Genomic DNA, 19,587 nt, shown 5'->3' with positions numbered 1-19,587 from the left:
AGGACTAAAGTGACAGACATTTGTCACTTTGGGGGACCGCGAGATGAATAAAATTCATTCAGGGATGAAGTTGAAGGCGGTGGACACATTCAGGGACGAACTTGGCTATTTACCCAATTAAGTAAATCATGTTTTTTTTAAGAATTGTTATTTTGAGAAGATACATCATGACCCTTTTGCAGCGCTACTACGAAATAGATTGATTTCAAGCTTTATATTGGAATCTATCTGTGTTGGGTTGTTAAAGTTTCGGGTTGATGAAGCACATGATTGGCTACAATATGAGCCTTGCTTATAAAAAAAAAACTACAATATGAGCCCCATCCTCTTTTTATTCATTCTTAGTTTTGTAATACTTTCACCAAAAAAAAAACAACATTATTGATACATGCACTTTTTGCATTGAGTAAATGACATTAACACATTACTGTATGGAACCAATCATGAATAACATACGCTCATAACTCATACCTATCTTTCATTTTCTAATTTCTACCAATAAAGGGTCCACGTCCATCAATCTCATTTGTCCTTGATAGTTGATATGAGATCATAAGACTGAAAGAGAGGGAAACCGAACCACGTTACCTTGTAACAATCCAAACACAAGTAACTTGAAGAAAATCCTGGACTGGTATATTAAAACATTCTAAATTTCTAACCATATATTCCTATTTGGGCACCTAAAATCACAATCTGGAAAGAAAGCTTATTTTCACCTAAGGTGCATCGTGAGCAACTAACAACCGTGAGTTTGTTGTACTTTCCCGCCAATAAAATGCAGCTTTTAAATCTCGTGGACCATTTTCCAATTAACCAAAGAAAATGCTCATCTAAAAATCAAATTCTCTTCAACAAAATTGCGGCCGAGATTCATGCGCGGAAACTTTAGTTGATCTTGTTATTTCTTGCAGAGAAAGAGTTTCTAGATGTTTTAGTTAGTGTTTGGATTCCAGTTTGCAAAATAGAGTTTACATGAATGTGTGTTTACAAAATAGAGTTTGGGTCAAATTGAGTTGGTTGTAATGTGATTTATGCTTGCATACATATATTTTAAAATAGAGTTTAAGGTTGAAAGTAGATTGAGACATTTGGTCAGGATAAGATATGATAGGATATGATATGTGAACAAGATAGCAACATGATACACTCTTATCATATCATGTGTTTGAGGTGCACATGATAAGGAAAAATGTATCAAATTTATATTTGAATAAAAAATATATTTAAAAATTGATCATTCTATTAAATTTAATTTTTTATACATTTTCATGAATGAGTCTATATTTTAAATAAAATTATGCAATTAACCAATTGGTTTTCACTTAGTTGTGACACATGATAATTAACAATAAAAGTTAACTAAATTAAGAATATTAGGGATGACAATTTTGCACAAACCCATTGGTACCCGCCCGGACCTGATCCGATTTGACGGACAAAATCCGAGTTGACTGGATTTTGGTTTTTCCTGTTACTGTAGCAGTTTATGGGTTTAGGTTTGGTATTAGTTAAATATGTGTTCATACCTGCCCGAACTCAAACCCAAAGATACCCGAAACATAAAATTACAAAAAAACTCTCACACATATATATTTATAAACTTTGTTCTTAGTGTTTGATGATTAATTGTACTTTTGAATGTTTAAGAAAGTAAACTCTAAAATATTGTTGTCTCACTTTGGTGATGGATGAGGATGATGAATAGTATTTTTTTTCTTTCTTTCTATGAATTTCACTTTTTTTATGAAAGTAGGTTCTGGATCGGGTTTTGGGACGGGCTGCTATTTCACGTAAGTAATGAGTTTGAGTTGGGGTTTGAGTTTCGGGTAAATCTAAAACCCAATGGGTTTGGGCATGAATTTCATTTTATCGCTCACAAAGGTTTGTGTTTGGGTTTGAGTTTGGTAATTGTAAAACATGTGCTCGATTCTACCCGTTGCCATCCCTAAAGAATATTATTATTATTTCAAAACTACTTTATATTTAAATTATAAATTATTATATAAGTAGATAAATAATTTTAAATAATAGGAGATGAAAATAGAAAATTAGTCTATTACTATTAAAAAATTAATATTTGTAACCAATTGGTTTTCACTTAGTTGTGACACGTGATAAATAATAAAAATTACTAAATTAAAAATATTATTATTTCAAAAGTAATTTATATTTAAATTATTATATAAGTAGATAAATATTTTTTAAATAATAGGAGAAGAAACTATTAAATTAGTCTATTACTATTAATAAATCAATATTTGTAAGTGAGTATTCTATTTTACTATTTATGAATAATAATTTTATTTATTTTTTATTTTATTTAAATTAATATGATTATAAATTATAAATTATATAATATTAAAATAAATTAACTTGGAGTTAGGATAATGAAAAAAAATATATAACCGATATCCTATCATGTTCTATCCTAGCTCCCCTCTCAGGATAACTTTTACACATGATGGACAGGATATGATAAGAGACATGATAGTGTTATCCTATCTTCCTGGCGCAACAAACAACAGATAACAACATGATATGATTACTATCATGTCATATCCTATCGTATCCTGATCACCAAACAGGCCCTGAGTGAATGTAGAAGTGACAATTAAGTGTGTGTGTTTGGTTTTCAGTTCACACGCTTTCCGAGACAGTTTTAACTTAAAAAGACAAATTCCAATGTGCGAATGTGAAAGTAACTCCTAGGTTCCGTTGGGTTGAAAGTGCTTTCGAGTTGATCTCAACTGAATTGATATAGAAGTTGGTTTGGGGTTGAAAGTGGGTTGAGTGAACATGGTTTTTAATTTGCCAAATATAATGACACAAAGTTACACAAGACTCAAAAGTACTTTTGAAGGCCCAAACTGAAAAACAAACATACCCTTACTTGTTATTATAGAGGTGGTTTGTTTTGAGCCTTTTTACGTTTTGGTTTTGTACTGCGACCTTTGTTATGCCTTGTTAGTTGCTGCTTTGGTGATTGTTTTGGTTTTGGTTTCGATGTTTTCTTTACTCTATGGACGTTTTGCTAGGTAAGTTGTTTTTTAGGCTGCCCTTGATTTGGTGTCTTTTATTCTCTTGAGTTAATGGTTAAATTAGTCTCTGAATTTATAAGCGAGTTTGATTTTAGTTATTCTGGAGAAAAAAAATAACGTTTATCGGCAGTCACTAAAACTAAGGCTATGTTTGGCATGCCTAGTTGATAAGCTAGTTGAAAGCTGAAAGCTGAAAAGCTATCTAATTGTAAAAAACTGCTTGGTAAAACTAGCTATTAAATAAGGTGAAATTGAAAAATGACATAAGAGGACATTCATTGCATTCAACATTAATTTTTTACACATCAATACATATATGATATTAAAATAATTACCACTTTAAATATTTAAATTTAGTTCAAATTATTTATCATCTCAAAAATATAATTTATTTTGAATTTATTTTCTTTTTTATATTTTTATTATTTTAAATAGAATAAAATAAATAAATTTATATTTCAATTTAAAAAGGTAATTTATATTTCTCTAAATTCACAAAATATTTTTTAAAATTTTATACTAACAATTGAATAGTAATTATTCAAAATAAAAATAATTAGAGTTTATTTTCTTTTATAATATAGAAAGTGTAATGATAGAATTTTATTAAAATGATAAGGATAAAAATGAGAATAAATTCAATAATCTTTAAGTTTTTAAGCTATAAGCTACTAAAATAAACTATTTTACCAAACACTTTTAAAAGGCTTTTAAGCTAGTCAAATAAGCTTTAAGCTCGCTGAAATGACATGATAAACATAACCTAATTGTATTAAGGTGCATGTTGACAAGGTGGACACAAGAAAGTGAAGAAACAATGAAAAAAATAAAATTGAAAATCCTAATTTTTCAGTGGCAATGATGAGAAAGAAGGCACAAGTGGGGCTAAGCAAGTGGGAATTGCCTTTAGAATTGCACGCCAACAATGGCATCTCTCTACAGTTAAGAAAACAAAAAGCCTACAACATCGTAGAATTCTAATACGAGGTAAGAAAGCAAGGTAAAGTAAAAAATAAATACATAAATGAGAATTTGCACAATGAATGATTCAGTTCAGATGCACTCACCTTCGATTTGTTGCATACTTTTTCATGGTTGTTGAGTTGTGCTGCTAAACTGTTTAGTTACTTACTTTTACAGCGTGATTTGCATTAATCCTTTCTGTTTATAATGTCCAAACTCCAAATCACTTGTAACTATTTTGACTGGAAAGACATGCACATAATTTTGGAGTGTTTTGATCACTTCATGTTCTTATTTTCTGTTTATTTTCCATATATGGTGTCACTCCTACATATTAAATTAACCTGCTTTATATTACTTGTTCCCACAACAAACCCCCCTCTTTCTCTCCTCCAAGAAAATTCTCTGCTCTTTTTTTTAGCTTTTCCTGTCTGAGTGTTCTTCAAGTTTTCTCTACTAATGTCCTGAAATTTATCGATTTTCCACTTGAGCTTGCTTAAGCGGGAAAATCCATCACAATTGCAGACATAACAATAGAGTGTTTGTGTGGAGCTTCTTTCACTAGCTGAGCTATTCTATGCAGTTCTTTTGTGTTCTGCAGTACTGAATTCTCTTATGCAAGTAGTTAGTGCAAGAAATTGCCACAGTTATGAAGTTTATGAAACTGGGATCTCGTCCAGACACCTTCTACACTTCAGAGTCTGTAAGGTAAGGCCTAAACTGATGAACTTGATTGCTTCTCTTTGTAGATTATGATGTATCAGCTCAGTTCCAGGTAAGTAACATGAGGTTCTTTTCTTTGTATGCAGGACTGTCTACTCTGAAGTTTCAAGCGACCTGATAATTCAAGTGAAAGGAATTAGATACCTTCTCCACAAGGTTTGCTTCTTGATACTTTCGAAAGCGAGAAGGATACTCATGGTTTTAAATTGCAGTTCGCAACTGTAATTGTGGTTGTTATGTAAACGTTTTTAAGTCCCCACAATATCACCGCGACTGCAATTGCGGCTGTTTCATGGGTACCAATGATTGAAACTGTACAAGTTTTCATAATCAACAACCTCAGTTCCTTTTTCATCTTTTCTATCTTTTGTTTTCAATTTTTATGTTATTCACATGTTCATAATCTGAAGTTCATGCTGATGCTGCTGTTCTTGTTCAGTTTCCCCTGCTTTCCAAGTGTTCGCGCCTGCAAAGGCTATGCTCAGACCACTTTCCTGATTCTCCAAAGCATCAAATAGTACAGCTTCCTGATTTTCCTGGTGGGGTGGAGGCCTTTGAACTGTGCGCGAAGTTCTGCTATGGAATCACCATCACTCTCAGCGCTCACAACATTGTCTCAGCACGGTGTGCTGCTGAATACTTGCAGATGACAGAGGATGCTGAGAAGGGAAACTTGATTTACAAGCTTGAGGTTTTCCTAAACTCCTGCATTCTTCATGGCTGGAAGGATTCCATTGTAACTCTACAAACCACAAAAGCATTAGCTCTGTGGTCAGAGGACTTGGCAATTGCAAGCAGATGCATTGAAGCTATTGCCTCAAAGGTCTTAAGAAACCCCACAAAGGTGAGCTTGTCACATAGCCATTCGCGACGTGTCAGAGATGATATTTCTTTCAGCGGAACCGAAAGTCTCAATCTCAGACACAAATCATCAAACAGATGGTGGGCTGAGGATTTATCAGAACTAAGCATAGACCTCTATTGGAGAACCATGATAGCTATCAAATCTGGTGGCAAGTTACCCTTTTATCTCATTGGTGACGCGCTGAAAGTTTATGTGTCTCGAATGCTACCAAATATCAAGAGAAATATTGAGCTAGCTGGATCTGATTCAGATTCAGATTCAACAATTGAAATAGCAACTTCAAAGCAGCGTTTGCTCTTGGAATCAATAGTAAGCTTGCTTCCATCTGAGAAAGGTGCTGTTTCTTGCAGCTTCCTTCTCAGACTCTTGAAAGCAGCCAACATTCTCAATGCTTCTTGTTCATCTAAAATGGAATTAGCAAGAAGAATAGGACTTCAATTAGAAGAAGCCACTGTGAATGATCTTCTAATTCCCTCAGTATCTTGCAAACATGATATGATTTATGAAGTGGATTTGATGATGAGTATATTGGAACAGTTCATGGTTCAAGGTCAGAGTCCACCAACTAGTCCTCCAAGATCAAGGATGGAATTTGAAAGAAGGAGGTCTCGCTCGGCGGAGAATATTAACTTTGATTTCCAGGAGAGTAGGAGGTCCTCTTCTGCATCTCATAGCTCAAAATTGAAGGTTGCAAAGCTTGTGGATAGGTATCTTCAGGAGATTGCCAGGGATGTGAATTTGCCTCTGTCGAAATTCATGGCTCTTGCTGAAATTATGCCAGAATTTGCAAGGCATGATCATGATGATCTATACACAGCTATTGACATTTATCTCAAGGTAAATCTTCTGACAAGAATTTCTATTTTGTTTACATAATTACTGCATTTTGTGCACAGATAGAAATAAATAATAATTAGAATTCGGGTGTACCCAAGAGTTAGCTCAAGTGGTAAGAGTTAGGGGACATAAGGGTTTGGTGGGATGAAGGTGAAGGTCCAGGGTTCGATCATTGAGGAGAGTCTAATTTACTAACATTACTAACAACTAATATTTGCCTATAAAGGGTAAGGATTGTACTACTTTAAATAAAGGGTTAATTGGTTATATCTCTTGTCAATATGAAATTTCTTAACACTAATTACCAAGAAGAGGAGGGAAAAGAAAGCTAAGAACATAATACTGTGGCCAGACATGTTTGAGTTGTGGGGACAGAATTAGTGGATAATTGGACAAACAACTCAGACCTTAAAATCATGTCTATTCATTATTTATTTCGGGTTTAAGTGCAGGCTAGTTCACCATAATTTGTATAGTTGCAGGTTCAGTTTTTTTAAACCAGAAGAAAAAATTGCCTCTGGATTCTTAAACTATATATGAAGGAAATAACAAATTGAACACTTTTAGGTATGGGAGAAAATGAAAAGGAAATTAATGTTTTTAGGTCATCCATAATTCCATATTGAACACTTTGGTAATGTAACTTTTTTTGAATAGAAGAAGGAAAGGAAATCAAGGCTTAAATAAGTTTTTCGTCCCTAACCTTTCCATAATACCTGGTTTTCGTCCCTCGTCGGAGCAAAGGTGGGGTTTAGTCCCTAACCTTTGCCAAAACGTTTGGTTTTGGTCCCTCCGGAGCTCTGGGTCAACGCCGGAGCTCCGGTGGCCCATGTGGCATGACCACGTCACTTTAATGAGCTCAGCTGGAATTTATTTTTATTTAAAATATAAAAAAAACACATAATTAAAACCCTCATAAATTTTCTGGATTTGCAAATTGGCACCTTGTCAGTTGTCTGTATAGCTGTTTAGTCCTGGCGTGTTCGAAATTAATCAGAATAAAACTCTTGAGGACACTGAACTCAATTCACGGCTCAGTTTGGGAAATCACTTCAGCTTCTTATTTGTGTCACTTTTGACCTACAAGTATCACTAAAATCTCTATTTGTTTAATTGAAAATTTCAGGCTCATCCACAACTGAACAAGAGCGAAAGGAAAAGACTATGTCGAATTCTAGACTGCAAAAAACTATCTCTGGAAGCCTGCATGCACGCTGCACAGAATGATCTACTCCCTCTAAGGGTGGTTGTCCAAGTTCTCTTCTTTGAGCAAGCTCGAGCTGCAGCATCCGGTAGCAAAGTCACTAACATGGCGAGCAACATTAAGGCACTACTCACTGCTCATGGCATTGACCCTTCAAAACACACAGCTCCATTGAGCACTACCACAAGTATACATGCTGATGACAATTGGAGTGTTTCTGGATTCAAGTCACCAAAGTCAATTACAAGGAATTCAACTCTCAGGATGAAGCTAGCTGAGGATGATGACTTGGATGAATCCAGTGATGGAATTGGGAGAAATTCTAGATTCAAGCCAAAACGAATGCTTAGCAAGTTGTGGTCTACCAATAGAAGCGCCACTACAAAGATTTAAGTGAATTTTTAAGAGTTTTAGTTGGGAATGGTGAACTTAGAGGGTAGCATATACTACATTTTACTCTTTTGCTAAAGGCCTTGTAAGTTACTAGGGAAAACCAAAGAACTTAAATGTGCAGTGTTACCTTATAATAATAAGAAATGAGATTTTCTCAACCTTTGAGGAAATTTCTTTGGTAAATCTCATATGCGAAATTCTGGATTATGAATCTCAGGTGTAAGTGACGAATCCTAGGACCAATGGAGATGTTTTTGTCCACGAATCTATGTTATGTTCATATTTAGTGGTTCACTTCATGGAGTCCGAACTTTGGTAACAAATTTATTCTTTGTATTTTCATTTGCAAAGTATTTTGCTAGATGGATTACTCCTCCTTTCTGGAATTTGCTCAAGCCTTTTTCCCTGAAGAGTCTTCTTTGTTCAGTCTCAAACTAATGTTGTAGCAGCTTCGGTGGCTTCTTGATTTCTTCTGATGGATAAGACCTTTTGATCTTTCTTTGTGAATTTCATCACGAGATGCTGAGTAGTTATTACTTCTCCGAGATTGTTCAAAGATTTCGAACAAGAAGGATGTAATATGCAGACAAGAAATTGACTACAAGGAAGAAAACCTTGGTTGTTTTTCTCAGATTCTATTTGACCAAAGTCATTCTAGTTTCAATACAGTCCTTGGAAGCAATTTTATCAGAAGTCCAACCATATCAGTCACATAAGAAATTATGTCATCATAATCAAAATCCATAGCTATAAAGCTCTTGTAGAAAATCACATCAGCTGAGTTGCCCAGGTCTATAAATATAGTTCATACAATCATACGTATACATTTATTATGGTAGCGGAGATCACCATTGGATTGTCAAGGTCGGCCAGAATTCCTTCATAATCTTCACTGCAGAAGGTGACAATTGGGTCGTTGATACGGTTGTAGACTTGTAGGGCTTAGCACCCTCTTCTGAACTGTAAAAAAATTTCATCATGGCTCAAATTCTTTTTACGGGTATTAGAAGAGTAACAAGAGAGTAAATGAGTAATGCTTAGCTTAAAGTGTGATCAAACCTATATTTATATTGGTTGGAGTAATCTATGGCAGAGGTGGTGAATCCTTTTCCAGTCTTTCATGCATGTGGCAGTGAGGTGTTAGCCTTGCTTATGTTTAGCCAAGTTGTTAGAAAGTGGAAGTCTATGTTTGGTCGCTTCAGTTGACCAATTTGACGATCACTTAGTCGTTTAATCATTAATTAGGCAAGAACGATGGTAGACTGGCTGATTGTTTGAGACGACCAGAACAATATCTGATTATGGATAGGAATTGGAATGTTGTTGCAAATAATTAAGATTCAGCATCCGCAGGACTGTGTTGGAAAATCACTTTAAAATTTTCACCTTAGGTCCCAAAATTTCTATACACAGCCGCCCTGAGCATGAGTTTTGTTTTGGTTTCTTGTTAGTAGATATTTGTCATTGATTCAGCGTGCAGTGGAACAATCTGTTGTGTTATTATTCATATCAAAATGATGTCCATTGCAAAGCCAACTAAAATGCAGAACATGTAAACAAGAGAGAATAAGATCCGCCATAATCGATCTTAGCCTAAAAAAAAGAAAAGAAATAAAAATATCAACAAAAAAGAGTAAATATGGTATTCCATTTAAAGCAAAACCTTAACCTCACTAATGAGAAAATGTGTCTTGCATTATTGAGGCCGTGGCAGCCATAGCGTCCTGACATTCATCAATTTCTGCTAATTATCTAGGTATTGAGTTGACTTTATAATTGCAGTAGATGTAGATCTATAAGATTGAGGTCACCTTCAACCTCCTTTACACTCAAGTTTCTAAGTATTTCCAGAAAATCAGATTTTGTAGAATTGTTAGGTTGAATTATGTTCCCAGATAGACAGTTTGTTCAACCTCACTAACGGGACGAAACCGACCTCTTGAGGCAGTGGAAGAAGAACTATACTTTTTTGAGTTTCAACAAAGTGATTAAGTATAGGAGAATCATGTATAGTGGCAGACTCAAAGTGGTGGTGATCATCATCATTGTTGCAATCACGATAACCACTCATCATAGTTTTTTAAACTTGGACTTACTGTTCTAAGAGCATGCCTGCATGAACAGCTCTCTGATGTCCTTGATCAATTGATTCAAGTCCCATTGGTATGATTAGCGTTATCAAAATTTAGTACTGCTTATTTGGCCATTTACTTTTGTTGAGATTTGGCTCATTATATTTTGGGCTAAAATCTTTAGTTTATTAGAATTTGATTTAATGTGGATTGTTAAAGGTTTTAAGGGATTGTTATAGGATTTATTAGGATTTTATTGTAAAATAGAGATCAATAGAATCCACTATAAATAGGATAACAATGTAACCCTAAAAGTTGTAATTGGTACCACATGCTTCATGCCACAAGTAATACAAAGGAGCTATAACTACTCTATAGCCGTAGAGGTAGGCAATTTGGCCGAACTGCGTGACCAAAGATGTTGTGTGCTTTATCTGTGATTTCTTGCTCTACTACTTCGTGCAATCGAGGTGCTTGAATCCCCTACAACTTTCAACATTGGTTTTGATTTTGTTTGCTACTGCCCTGGTTAAAATCCCGCTTTCCCGGTCTAGATGCTTTGACATCAGACTCTGTTGGTCTAGTCGGTGGTAGGGTGGCAATGTGGCATCCTGACAGCTCCGATCGCTTTTTTACTCATTCTTTCAGAGTCGTTAGCCCCATTTTCTTAACAGAACCTAGACAGACTCCATTATATTACCCCAAAAAGGTCTTCTCACGTGATGGATTCAAACCCGAGAAAAAGAGGACAGTCTTCGAACAAAACAAGAGCCAGATATATCGTAGTAAAGAAGTAGAGCTATACACTACATGATTGGCTTGTAGGAGAAAGAAAATAGACTCTATTAATTATCAAGAAATTGCCTGTGCAGTACAAGTTATATTTGGTAACTATTAGAAAATGAATTAAATATGATTGGATGAGGAGTTGTTTAATGAGCAAGTTAGTTAATAGTTGCCCGAAACTGAAAGTTATATAGTTACAGGTTCACAGTTTCAGTTTTCTGTTTCTAGTATAGTAATTTGCTTGATGTACTATATAAGTGAGTAGCTATTGTAATTTTAAATTCATTCAGAATAATGAATCAATACAATTTAGTTTTCTCTATGATTCAATTAGTTTCTTCATTCTGGTATACTAAAATGGTATCAGGAGCAAGCCATTAGAGCTTCATCTTTGCTTCTGCCATGGTTCGACTTGCGAATCCTCCACCAGTCTTGGATTCATGCTCAAAATCCAAGTAGTTACTATTACATTTATCCTGGGGAGAATAATCCCACACCACTATGCTGAATCCACTCTTCACCGGAAAGAACTATCACTTTTGGCCAGACCTATACGTCGCACAATGATCTCCAAGACACTACAAGAAAAAACGCTAATTAAGCCAAAGCTAAGCTGGCAAAAATCAACACTAACGTAAGGGGAAAACGTTAAAAGACTTGAAGATAACGTTTAACTTGAGCTAAAAGTTAGCGTCGGTTTTAGTGATTTTCAGTTGCTCGACACTACACAATTAATAAGATGACTCATGCTACCGTCCTTTTGTTAGCATCGGTCAGGTCATATAGGCTAACTCTAGTTATAATGTGTTATGTCGCCCATGGCTTACGCTATCAAGGAAAAATTAAAAAATTAACAATTTTTTTTCTTTGTAAAATCAAATTTATTGATAAAAGGAAAAGGCAGCAACCCTGTACATCAAACCAAAGCTAGGCTCTTCATCCACTAGTAATGAAGGAAAACCCTAGCAAATTAAAAAATCATCAAATTACCATACTACATGATGTGAAACTTATGAATTGAAAAACTTACTGAAATTGTCTAAATATATGGTGACAAGAAAAGTCTTCTCAAAATGGTTTTAAATGCATTTGCAGGGAATATAAGCATTAAACAATAGTAATCTTCTCTAAAAAGACTCATGTTGCACCTAAATTTCAATGAATTTTGCATACATGGCTTATGAACAACTTTTAATGATTTAGAGCTACAAAACGTTCTTTGTTTAAAAAGTTTGCTTCTATTTACCTTGGACACTTATGTCACGAGGGTTAGAATTGTTACCCCTGCAAACGTTTCGATCTACCACTGTGACGGTTGCTTATTCCAATGGAATAACATGGTTTCTTTGGAGAAAACAATCATCGCATAATGCGGGTATATTTCTTTAAACAAATCATTTATAACTCAAAGTCTTGCATAAGGATTATGTTGAGATTTGGCTCATTATATTTTGGGCTAAAATCTTTACTTTATTAGGATTTGATTTAATGTGGATTGTAAAAGGTTTTAAGGGAATGTTATAGGATTTATTAGGATTTTATTGTAAAATAGAGATGAATAGAATCCACTATAAATAGGATAACAATGTAACCCTAAAAGTTGTACTTGGTACCACATGCTTCATGCCACAAGTAATACAAAGGAGCTATAGCTACTCTATAGCCGCAGAGGTAGGCAATTTGGCCGAACTGCGTGACCAAAGATGCTGTGTGCTTTATCTATGATTTCTCGCTCGATTTGATTTAATGTGGATTGTAAAAGGTTTTAAGGGATTGTTATATGATTTATTAGGATTTTATTGTAAAATAGAGATCAATAGAATCCACTATAAATAGGATAACAATATAACCCTAAAAGTTGTACTTGGTACCACATGCTTCATGCCACAAGTAATACAAAGAAGCTATAGCTACTCTATAGCCGCAGAGGTAGACATTTGGCCGAACTGCGTGACCAAAGATGTTGTGTTCTTTATCTGTGATTTCTTGCTCTACTACCAGTGCAATCGAGGTGTTTGAATCCCCTACAAGTGGTATCAAAGCCGATGGTTCGTGGGACCATGGTAACGGCTGGACAACTTCCGCAAAGGGGCCGATGGTTAGTAACCATGGTAACGGCCGGGTAACTTCTGCGGAGGGGCCGATGGTTAGTAACCATAGTGACGGCTGATATCTTCCGCTGCGAAGGGAGGTCAACAAGGATTGCAGAAGACGTTGTGAGAGGAGAAACCGACGGATCTGAAAGACACGGAACAAGGTGGAGATTTGTCTACTTTCAAGAGGTGATGGCCACGCCAGGGAAGGAGAAGTGGATGGATACCAAGGTGGAGGAGTGAAGCAACAGGGTGTTGAGCAAGGTGGAGTTCAATCCCAGAAATCAGAATCAGGAAACTAAAGCAGCAGATCTTCATAGGGGGAGTCCGGAATTCGCCAAGGTGGAGATTGTTGAGATTTGGCTCATTATATTTTGGGCTAAAATCTTTAGTATATTAGGATTTGATTTAATGTGGATTGTAAAAGGTTTTAAGGGATTGTTATAGGATTTATTAGGATTTTATTGTAAAATAGAGATGAATAGAATCCACTATAAATAGGATAACAATGTAACCCTAAAAGTTGTACTTGGTACCACATGCTTCATGCCACAAGTAATACAAAGGAGCTATAGCTACTCTATAGCCGCAGAGGTAGGCAATTTGGCCGAACTGCGTGACCAAAGATGTTGTGTGCTTTATCTATGATTTCTCGCTCTAATACTCAGTGCAATCGAGGTGATTGAATCCCCTACAAATTACCACCAATTTTTTATGTATATTTGAACAACAATTATGACTGTGTCCTTCATTCTTTCCACTTTGGCAAATCAATTCATAGCTAGATCATACAATATTTAGCAAGTTAGAAAATAAGTGCAAAACCATACAATTCACATCATTGAACAAGATTAAAATCTGCATACATTCTAATAGAAGGGTATGTCTTCATGAAATTGTGAAAGAAGAACAACTTTGCACAAAGATGACAGCAGTAGAAGCCATGGAATCGGCATCGGAGGAGATTGCAGCGGCGATGAGAGTTTGAGCGTGTGATAAATTGAATGTTTATAATCCTTATGAGAGTAGATGATAAAATTGAATGTTTATAATCCTTAATTGATAAATCATCTGCCAAAATTTTGACAACCTCATCTGAGCACGGCAAAATAAATGTTCATGATCGAGTTGCTATTATGTTTCATCCATATATACCACAAAAGAAAACATAAATTAGAGCATTCTCCATACAATGTAGTAAATATGACAAGCCAAGCCTAAGCTGTTTAGACAGATCAAATTAACTATATAGCATCTTAATAATAATATTCAAGCAATTCAACTAGAAGATCAACACATCCTATCCTTGTTGACATCAACCACAGAAGCCTGAACCGCAGATGCCTGATCGCGAAGCGATTCTGATTCCATACTTATGGTCCTCTGGACGCTAGGCGCACGGTGAAGCCTGCAACGAAATGAACCAGCATGTGTGGTTGGAGAGCACAGGCAATTGTTCTTGGTCATACTAGGTTGTCTAGTAAGCCCACCTTGTCCCCCATGAAACTCCACCACTTCACTCTTTGATGGGATCTCAACTTTCATTTCCTTGCTTGGGATCTGCTCACTTTCCATGCTCTTCCTCTCCTGAAAATGGGAAACTATTTCTTTGAAACTTTACTATCTAAATTCTAAACTAGTGATGTTCCCTATTCATAATAGATGCAATGTAATCATATATATATTTGATGACACCTTCAAGGGCCAACAAGCATATTGAGTAGTTAATTGGATAAGGCAGACAGAGCAATTTTAATTAAAAATCTGGACCAATATGAGGTCCACAAGTTTGCTTTCTTTTCTATAACACGGGTTTGTTAATCCATTCCATTAATTCCTTTACCTACTTTGTGATCACTTTTTTAGATTTGGGCACTTTATATGCTTCAACAGTTCACCATTGCCAACATGAAATTATAGCAGCCAGAGCCAACCGTCACTAATTTTTTTCTCCTTTTTGTGTAGTTGCAATGAATCATGACGCAAAAATTAGGTCCCTACGTAATGAACACCAATGCTTTAATTTTGGGTCCCACCCTTATGATGATCATGGGTGCCACTAATGGGAGAGGGTCTCAACAAATTAATTTAGTAGTTATGTTATGCACATTTTAATGGATAAGACCAGTGTTCTGAAAACCGAACTAGATCGGTATATATAACCGGCCATTCATCAAACCGTAGAAAGAACCGCTAAACCGGTCTGGAACTAGAAAAATCGGTCAGAATCGGCCGGTTCACAATCCTTAAATAAATGAAAAAAATGCAGCAGTCAGGATTCGAACACATGAACGTTGGGGTGGGAAAAAGAAATGCATACCACTATGACACTTTTGAAGTTAAGTTATAATTGCCAAAGCTATATATATATATATATTACTTATTAAATGAAGACAATTCACAAATTTATACGTCATCACTCCAAGCACACTTGTAATGGCATCAGTGCAGGTAAGGCTTTCGCTTAAAGCTTTTTACAATTTGTATTTATTTATCATATATTTAATTTGTGAGTAATAATCACTTGGATACACAAGAATGTATTATATACTACATATTAATGACATAAGTTTATATTTATTTTAATATAGAGATAAACCAAGTAATAATTTGTGTTTATATTTAATAAAAAAAAATTCATCATATACTATTAATAAGCTATTTATTATTCACAAAAATAGCATATATTATCAATATTAATATATGTAATATATTATTTAAATTATTATGGTCAGACCTTGGTGCGACCCCGGTTCAACCTTTAAACCTTAAGCTTGTGCCTCCACCGGTTTAATGACCGGTCTGGTTTTCTAAATATCGGATAAAACACAGTATTGCATTATTCAATGTTTGCAATGAAGACTGATAATAACATCGATTAACTAATAATAACTGAGATCACTGTGCCTTCAACGGTTTGTACTATATACATATTTCCTATAAGTATGAGGCATAGGATCAAAATCTTTTCACATTTCTCTGGCTCATGTCTCATTAATTACAAAGAACAATAAAAGATAACTCGATTAAAATTACCACCTCATACATCTCATTCATCAAGAGTAAGCATTTAAAAGTGGGCTTCAACTGAGAAGCCCTTTCAGCAAAGTGAGAGTTGAACTTGACAATAGGGGCCTGGTCATGCCATTCATGGTGTAGCATTGGAGGAAGCACGGCAAAAAATAAAAAACAAATGAATTCACCGGCAAGTCCATGTCATTGAAGAACTTTTAAGAATTTAAGCCGAATTGACGAAGTAAAGAAAATATTGCAGAATAAATGAAAAGGTAAGAACAAATGGAAATATATAAATCTATCTATCTATTATAAAGCGTAGAATGTGGCATCAACAACTCATCATTTCTTCCATACCTACTATTTGCCACATCAGCTTTAAATCTGCTATGCCAACCCAAACCGAATAAATTTGACTAGTCCAGAACATTTGAACATCTTAAATCTGAACCAACCTAATCCAGTTACATCCCTTCTTCAAAATTGGTATATGCATATATTTTGCAAGCCCAGATTCCCTAGGCATGCAACTCGTCACTAATTGTTGCTGTCACAGTGGAGCTAAAGATCACTGTCGACCAATATATGGACGTCACATACTTCTCCCAAAGGGTTAATTCCTTGAATTTTGCATTCATCGAACCAAACCATGTTTTATTAGGTTCCGAGTGCCTATCAGCAATGGCGCAATTAACACAACCCCCATAGTAAATGAAAAATAAGGTTATCTGCAAGATGAAATTTAATCATTAAAAATGGTGTAAGTTTTTTTTTTTCTAGAAACTACTCAATACATAAGTTACGAAAAATTTAGAAGTAATATTATCTAGAATACTCGAATAATTTAAAAAACTTAAATATGTTATAGGTCCCTGATTTAGAGGGTAGAATCAGAATATGTCCTTAAAATTATTTTTATGTCTTTTGATTGGGGAAAGAGGAGAAGGAGGGTGGGGGAAGGGGAAGGTTATGCGGTTCCTAGTTCTGGGCTGAGGGAGGGGAGGAGGAAGGGAGTAGAAGGTTTGGGGTGATTTGGAATTACACATAAGATGTTGATCGAGTAAAACATGGCCACCTAGGCACTAAATAGTAATTTGGCAAACGACAAAAATATTTTTAGGGACCTATTTGAATTCTACCCTGTAAGTCAGGGACATGAAACAAATTTAACCCTTACAAAAAACTACTACTGACATTTTTTTAGGTAAGCCAAAGAATTGTATTCAACCTTAGTGCATGGGGTGCTAAACTCAAATACAAAAAAAGAAGATAATGGGAGTAGCACGAAAAGGAACCACTGAAATGAAAAAAGCAAATAAATCTAGAAGTTCAAATAAAATGCAAATAACATGGTCAATGACCATTCACTACAACACAACAAACGAATGATGCCAAGACCATTAACTATTCCCACCGAAACTCATTCACCATACATGACGAAGTCCAATAAGAGGAGATTAGATGAGAGGAGATTTAAAGACAAACTTGATATCCTTTGATATAAGAATCTCTACTAAATTTTATGAATATTTATTATTCTATTCTATAAACCTTTTGTATTATTTAGCTTTTGTAATTGTAATGTTTTCACTATCACTTATAATTAATTTTCTACCACATTACTCAATACATTAATTAAGAATAAAGATTGAAGGTTATATAAACTTTCTTAAAATCAATACATTAATTGATTTCATTATAGGTTTTCTTAATGAGCGTAATTATCTTAATATGATTGTATAAATAAGAGCGAATGGGTAATTCATATGAAATTTTTTTCACTACTTTTTTCTTTACCATTAATTATTACTGATATTAGAGTTCGTTTGGTCATACATTATATGTAATTATCTTCCCCATCATTTATTCTAAAATTTTTCCAAGTACTTATTTTTGTACATTGGAAAGATAAACTACAGCCCGCCAGAGTTGACCTGGACCTCCCCCTCCCTAACTCATATATATGTCCACAGCTCTAACCACTTTAGCTATTATTCGGGACTATTTCAAGAATTTCTTATAAAGTTCTTATATTTTTAACCAAAACAATAATTTATTTTTAAACTATTTCAAGTATCTCAAAAAATTCATCAAAACACTATTCAAATAATCCATTTGAAAAACGTTTTTCAAATTATTCCGTCTACGAAAAAAAAAAGTAAATGTTTGCGGTTCCCTATTGCCTATCAAACTTATCAATTTTTTTTTTTATATATATAAGCTGATTAGTGATGAAATAAATAATATAGTGATATGCATGTTTGTTTTAGAAAATGCTTCCCAAAAAAGCTCAAGCTGTTGGGGCTGGCTTCCAAAGAAGCTCTTTTTAAAAAGTTAAAATTGTATTCCCAAACACCACTTTTAATTAAGAAAATACTTATGTTAGTGAATCTATATATATATGTAAAGCTCACTTGAGCTATAAGTATTAAATACATTAATGATAAAACAATGAAGTTAAACAATTTTCTATTTAACTTTCAATATACATTCACTTATTATTAATTATGAATTAGTAATGGTTAAACTTTTCAATTTCTCATATTTTAAATTAAATATTAATATTATTTTAATTTTAATTATTCATTACAAATGAGGGAAATTTTAAAGTAATAATAATAATTGAAATTGACTAACTTTACATTAATAACAATATTAGATAGTTAATATTAATCTTTTATTAAAATTAAAATTAATTTAATAATAATTATTCATCATAAGTTGAAGATTTTTAAAAAAATAATAAATAAAACTTATTACTATTTTTTACACTACCTACTAAAATGTAAAAGTTACTTTGAACCTTTGAATTAAAATTTTCCTTTGTATTAAAAAAAATAAATTAAACATTAAAAATGAATAAAATTGCCTAAGTCATTAGCTATTCAACTACATACTAAAATGTACAACTCAATTGAAATTTTGGTATAAATACACCAAAAAACAAAAAAAAAACTTTGTATTATATACATTAAACTAAACTAAAAACTTATCAATAAAATTTTCAAATCAATTAGTTGTTCAACTACCAACTAATTTTCTTGTTTGTTGCATAAGGAAGAATAGAACATGACAAATGACTCCTGAAACATAACACTTTAGTTCTCTAAAAAATGGTGAAAACATAAATAAACCTAGACACTCAAATAAACAAAAACTACACTTTTATTTGAGGTAGGAAAGTTGATACGAGTTAATATAATAATTTAATAAAATATTTAATTAGATACAAAATATTTCAAAAAAAAATATTAGTCACAATCATTTATTTTTTAATTTAATTATCATAAAAAATTTAATTAAATAATTAAGCAGTAAAAGTTTCCTACGTTTGTATTAATAGAAAAGGAAGCAATAACAAATTTCTCTGTAATTAATATATTAATAATAAAATTAAATATTTTCAAAAGTAATTCAACTACCTAAATTGAATAATAATATTCATTCTTTTAGAAAATGGAAATATATTAGATAAAAAGATATCTTGAGAACTGTAAGACCCAAGTTTTTAAGCTTATGCTAAGTGAATAAAGTTCTTATTCACGATTAGGGTTGATGTATCGTGAAGGGAAACCTGAACAAGAGTTTACTAAAT

The 19,587-nt window shown here is 33.8% G+C and overlaps 1 protein-coding gene across 1 annotated transcript; it reads left to right on the top strand.

Moving 5' to 3' along the window:
- Positions 1 to 4,040: 4,040 nt before the first annotated feature.
- LOC130711395 (BTB/POZ domain-containing protein At1g67900-like) lies at positions 4,041 to 8,209 on the top strand. Its single transcript, XM_057560988.1, has 4 exons — positions 4,041 to 4,712; positions 4,814 to 4,883; positions 5,167 to 6,429; positions 7,556 to 8,209. Exons 1-4 carry the CDS (start codon positions 4,654 to 4,656, stop codon positions 8,024 to 8,026), a joined length of 1,863 nt encoding a protein of 620 aa, XP_057416971.1. The 5' UTR covers positions 4,041 to 4,653; the 3' UTR covers positions 8,027 to 8,209.
- Positions 8,210 to 19,587: the final 11,378 nt, after the last annotated feature.

This window comes from Lotus japonicus, chromosome 4 (assembly GCF_012489685.1).
Source record: "Lotus japonicus ecotype B-129 chromosome 4, LjGifu_v1.2".
In the NCBI taxonomy this organism is placed as follows: Eukaryota; Viridiplantae; Streptophyta; class Magnoliopsida; order Fabales; family Fabaceae; genus Lotus; species Lotus japonicus.
This window is presented reverse-complemented; position numbering and strand designations above follow the sequence as displayed.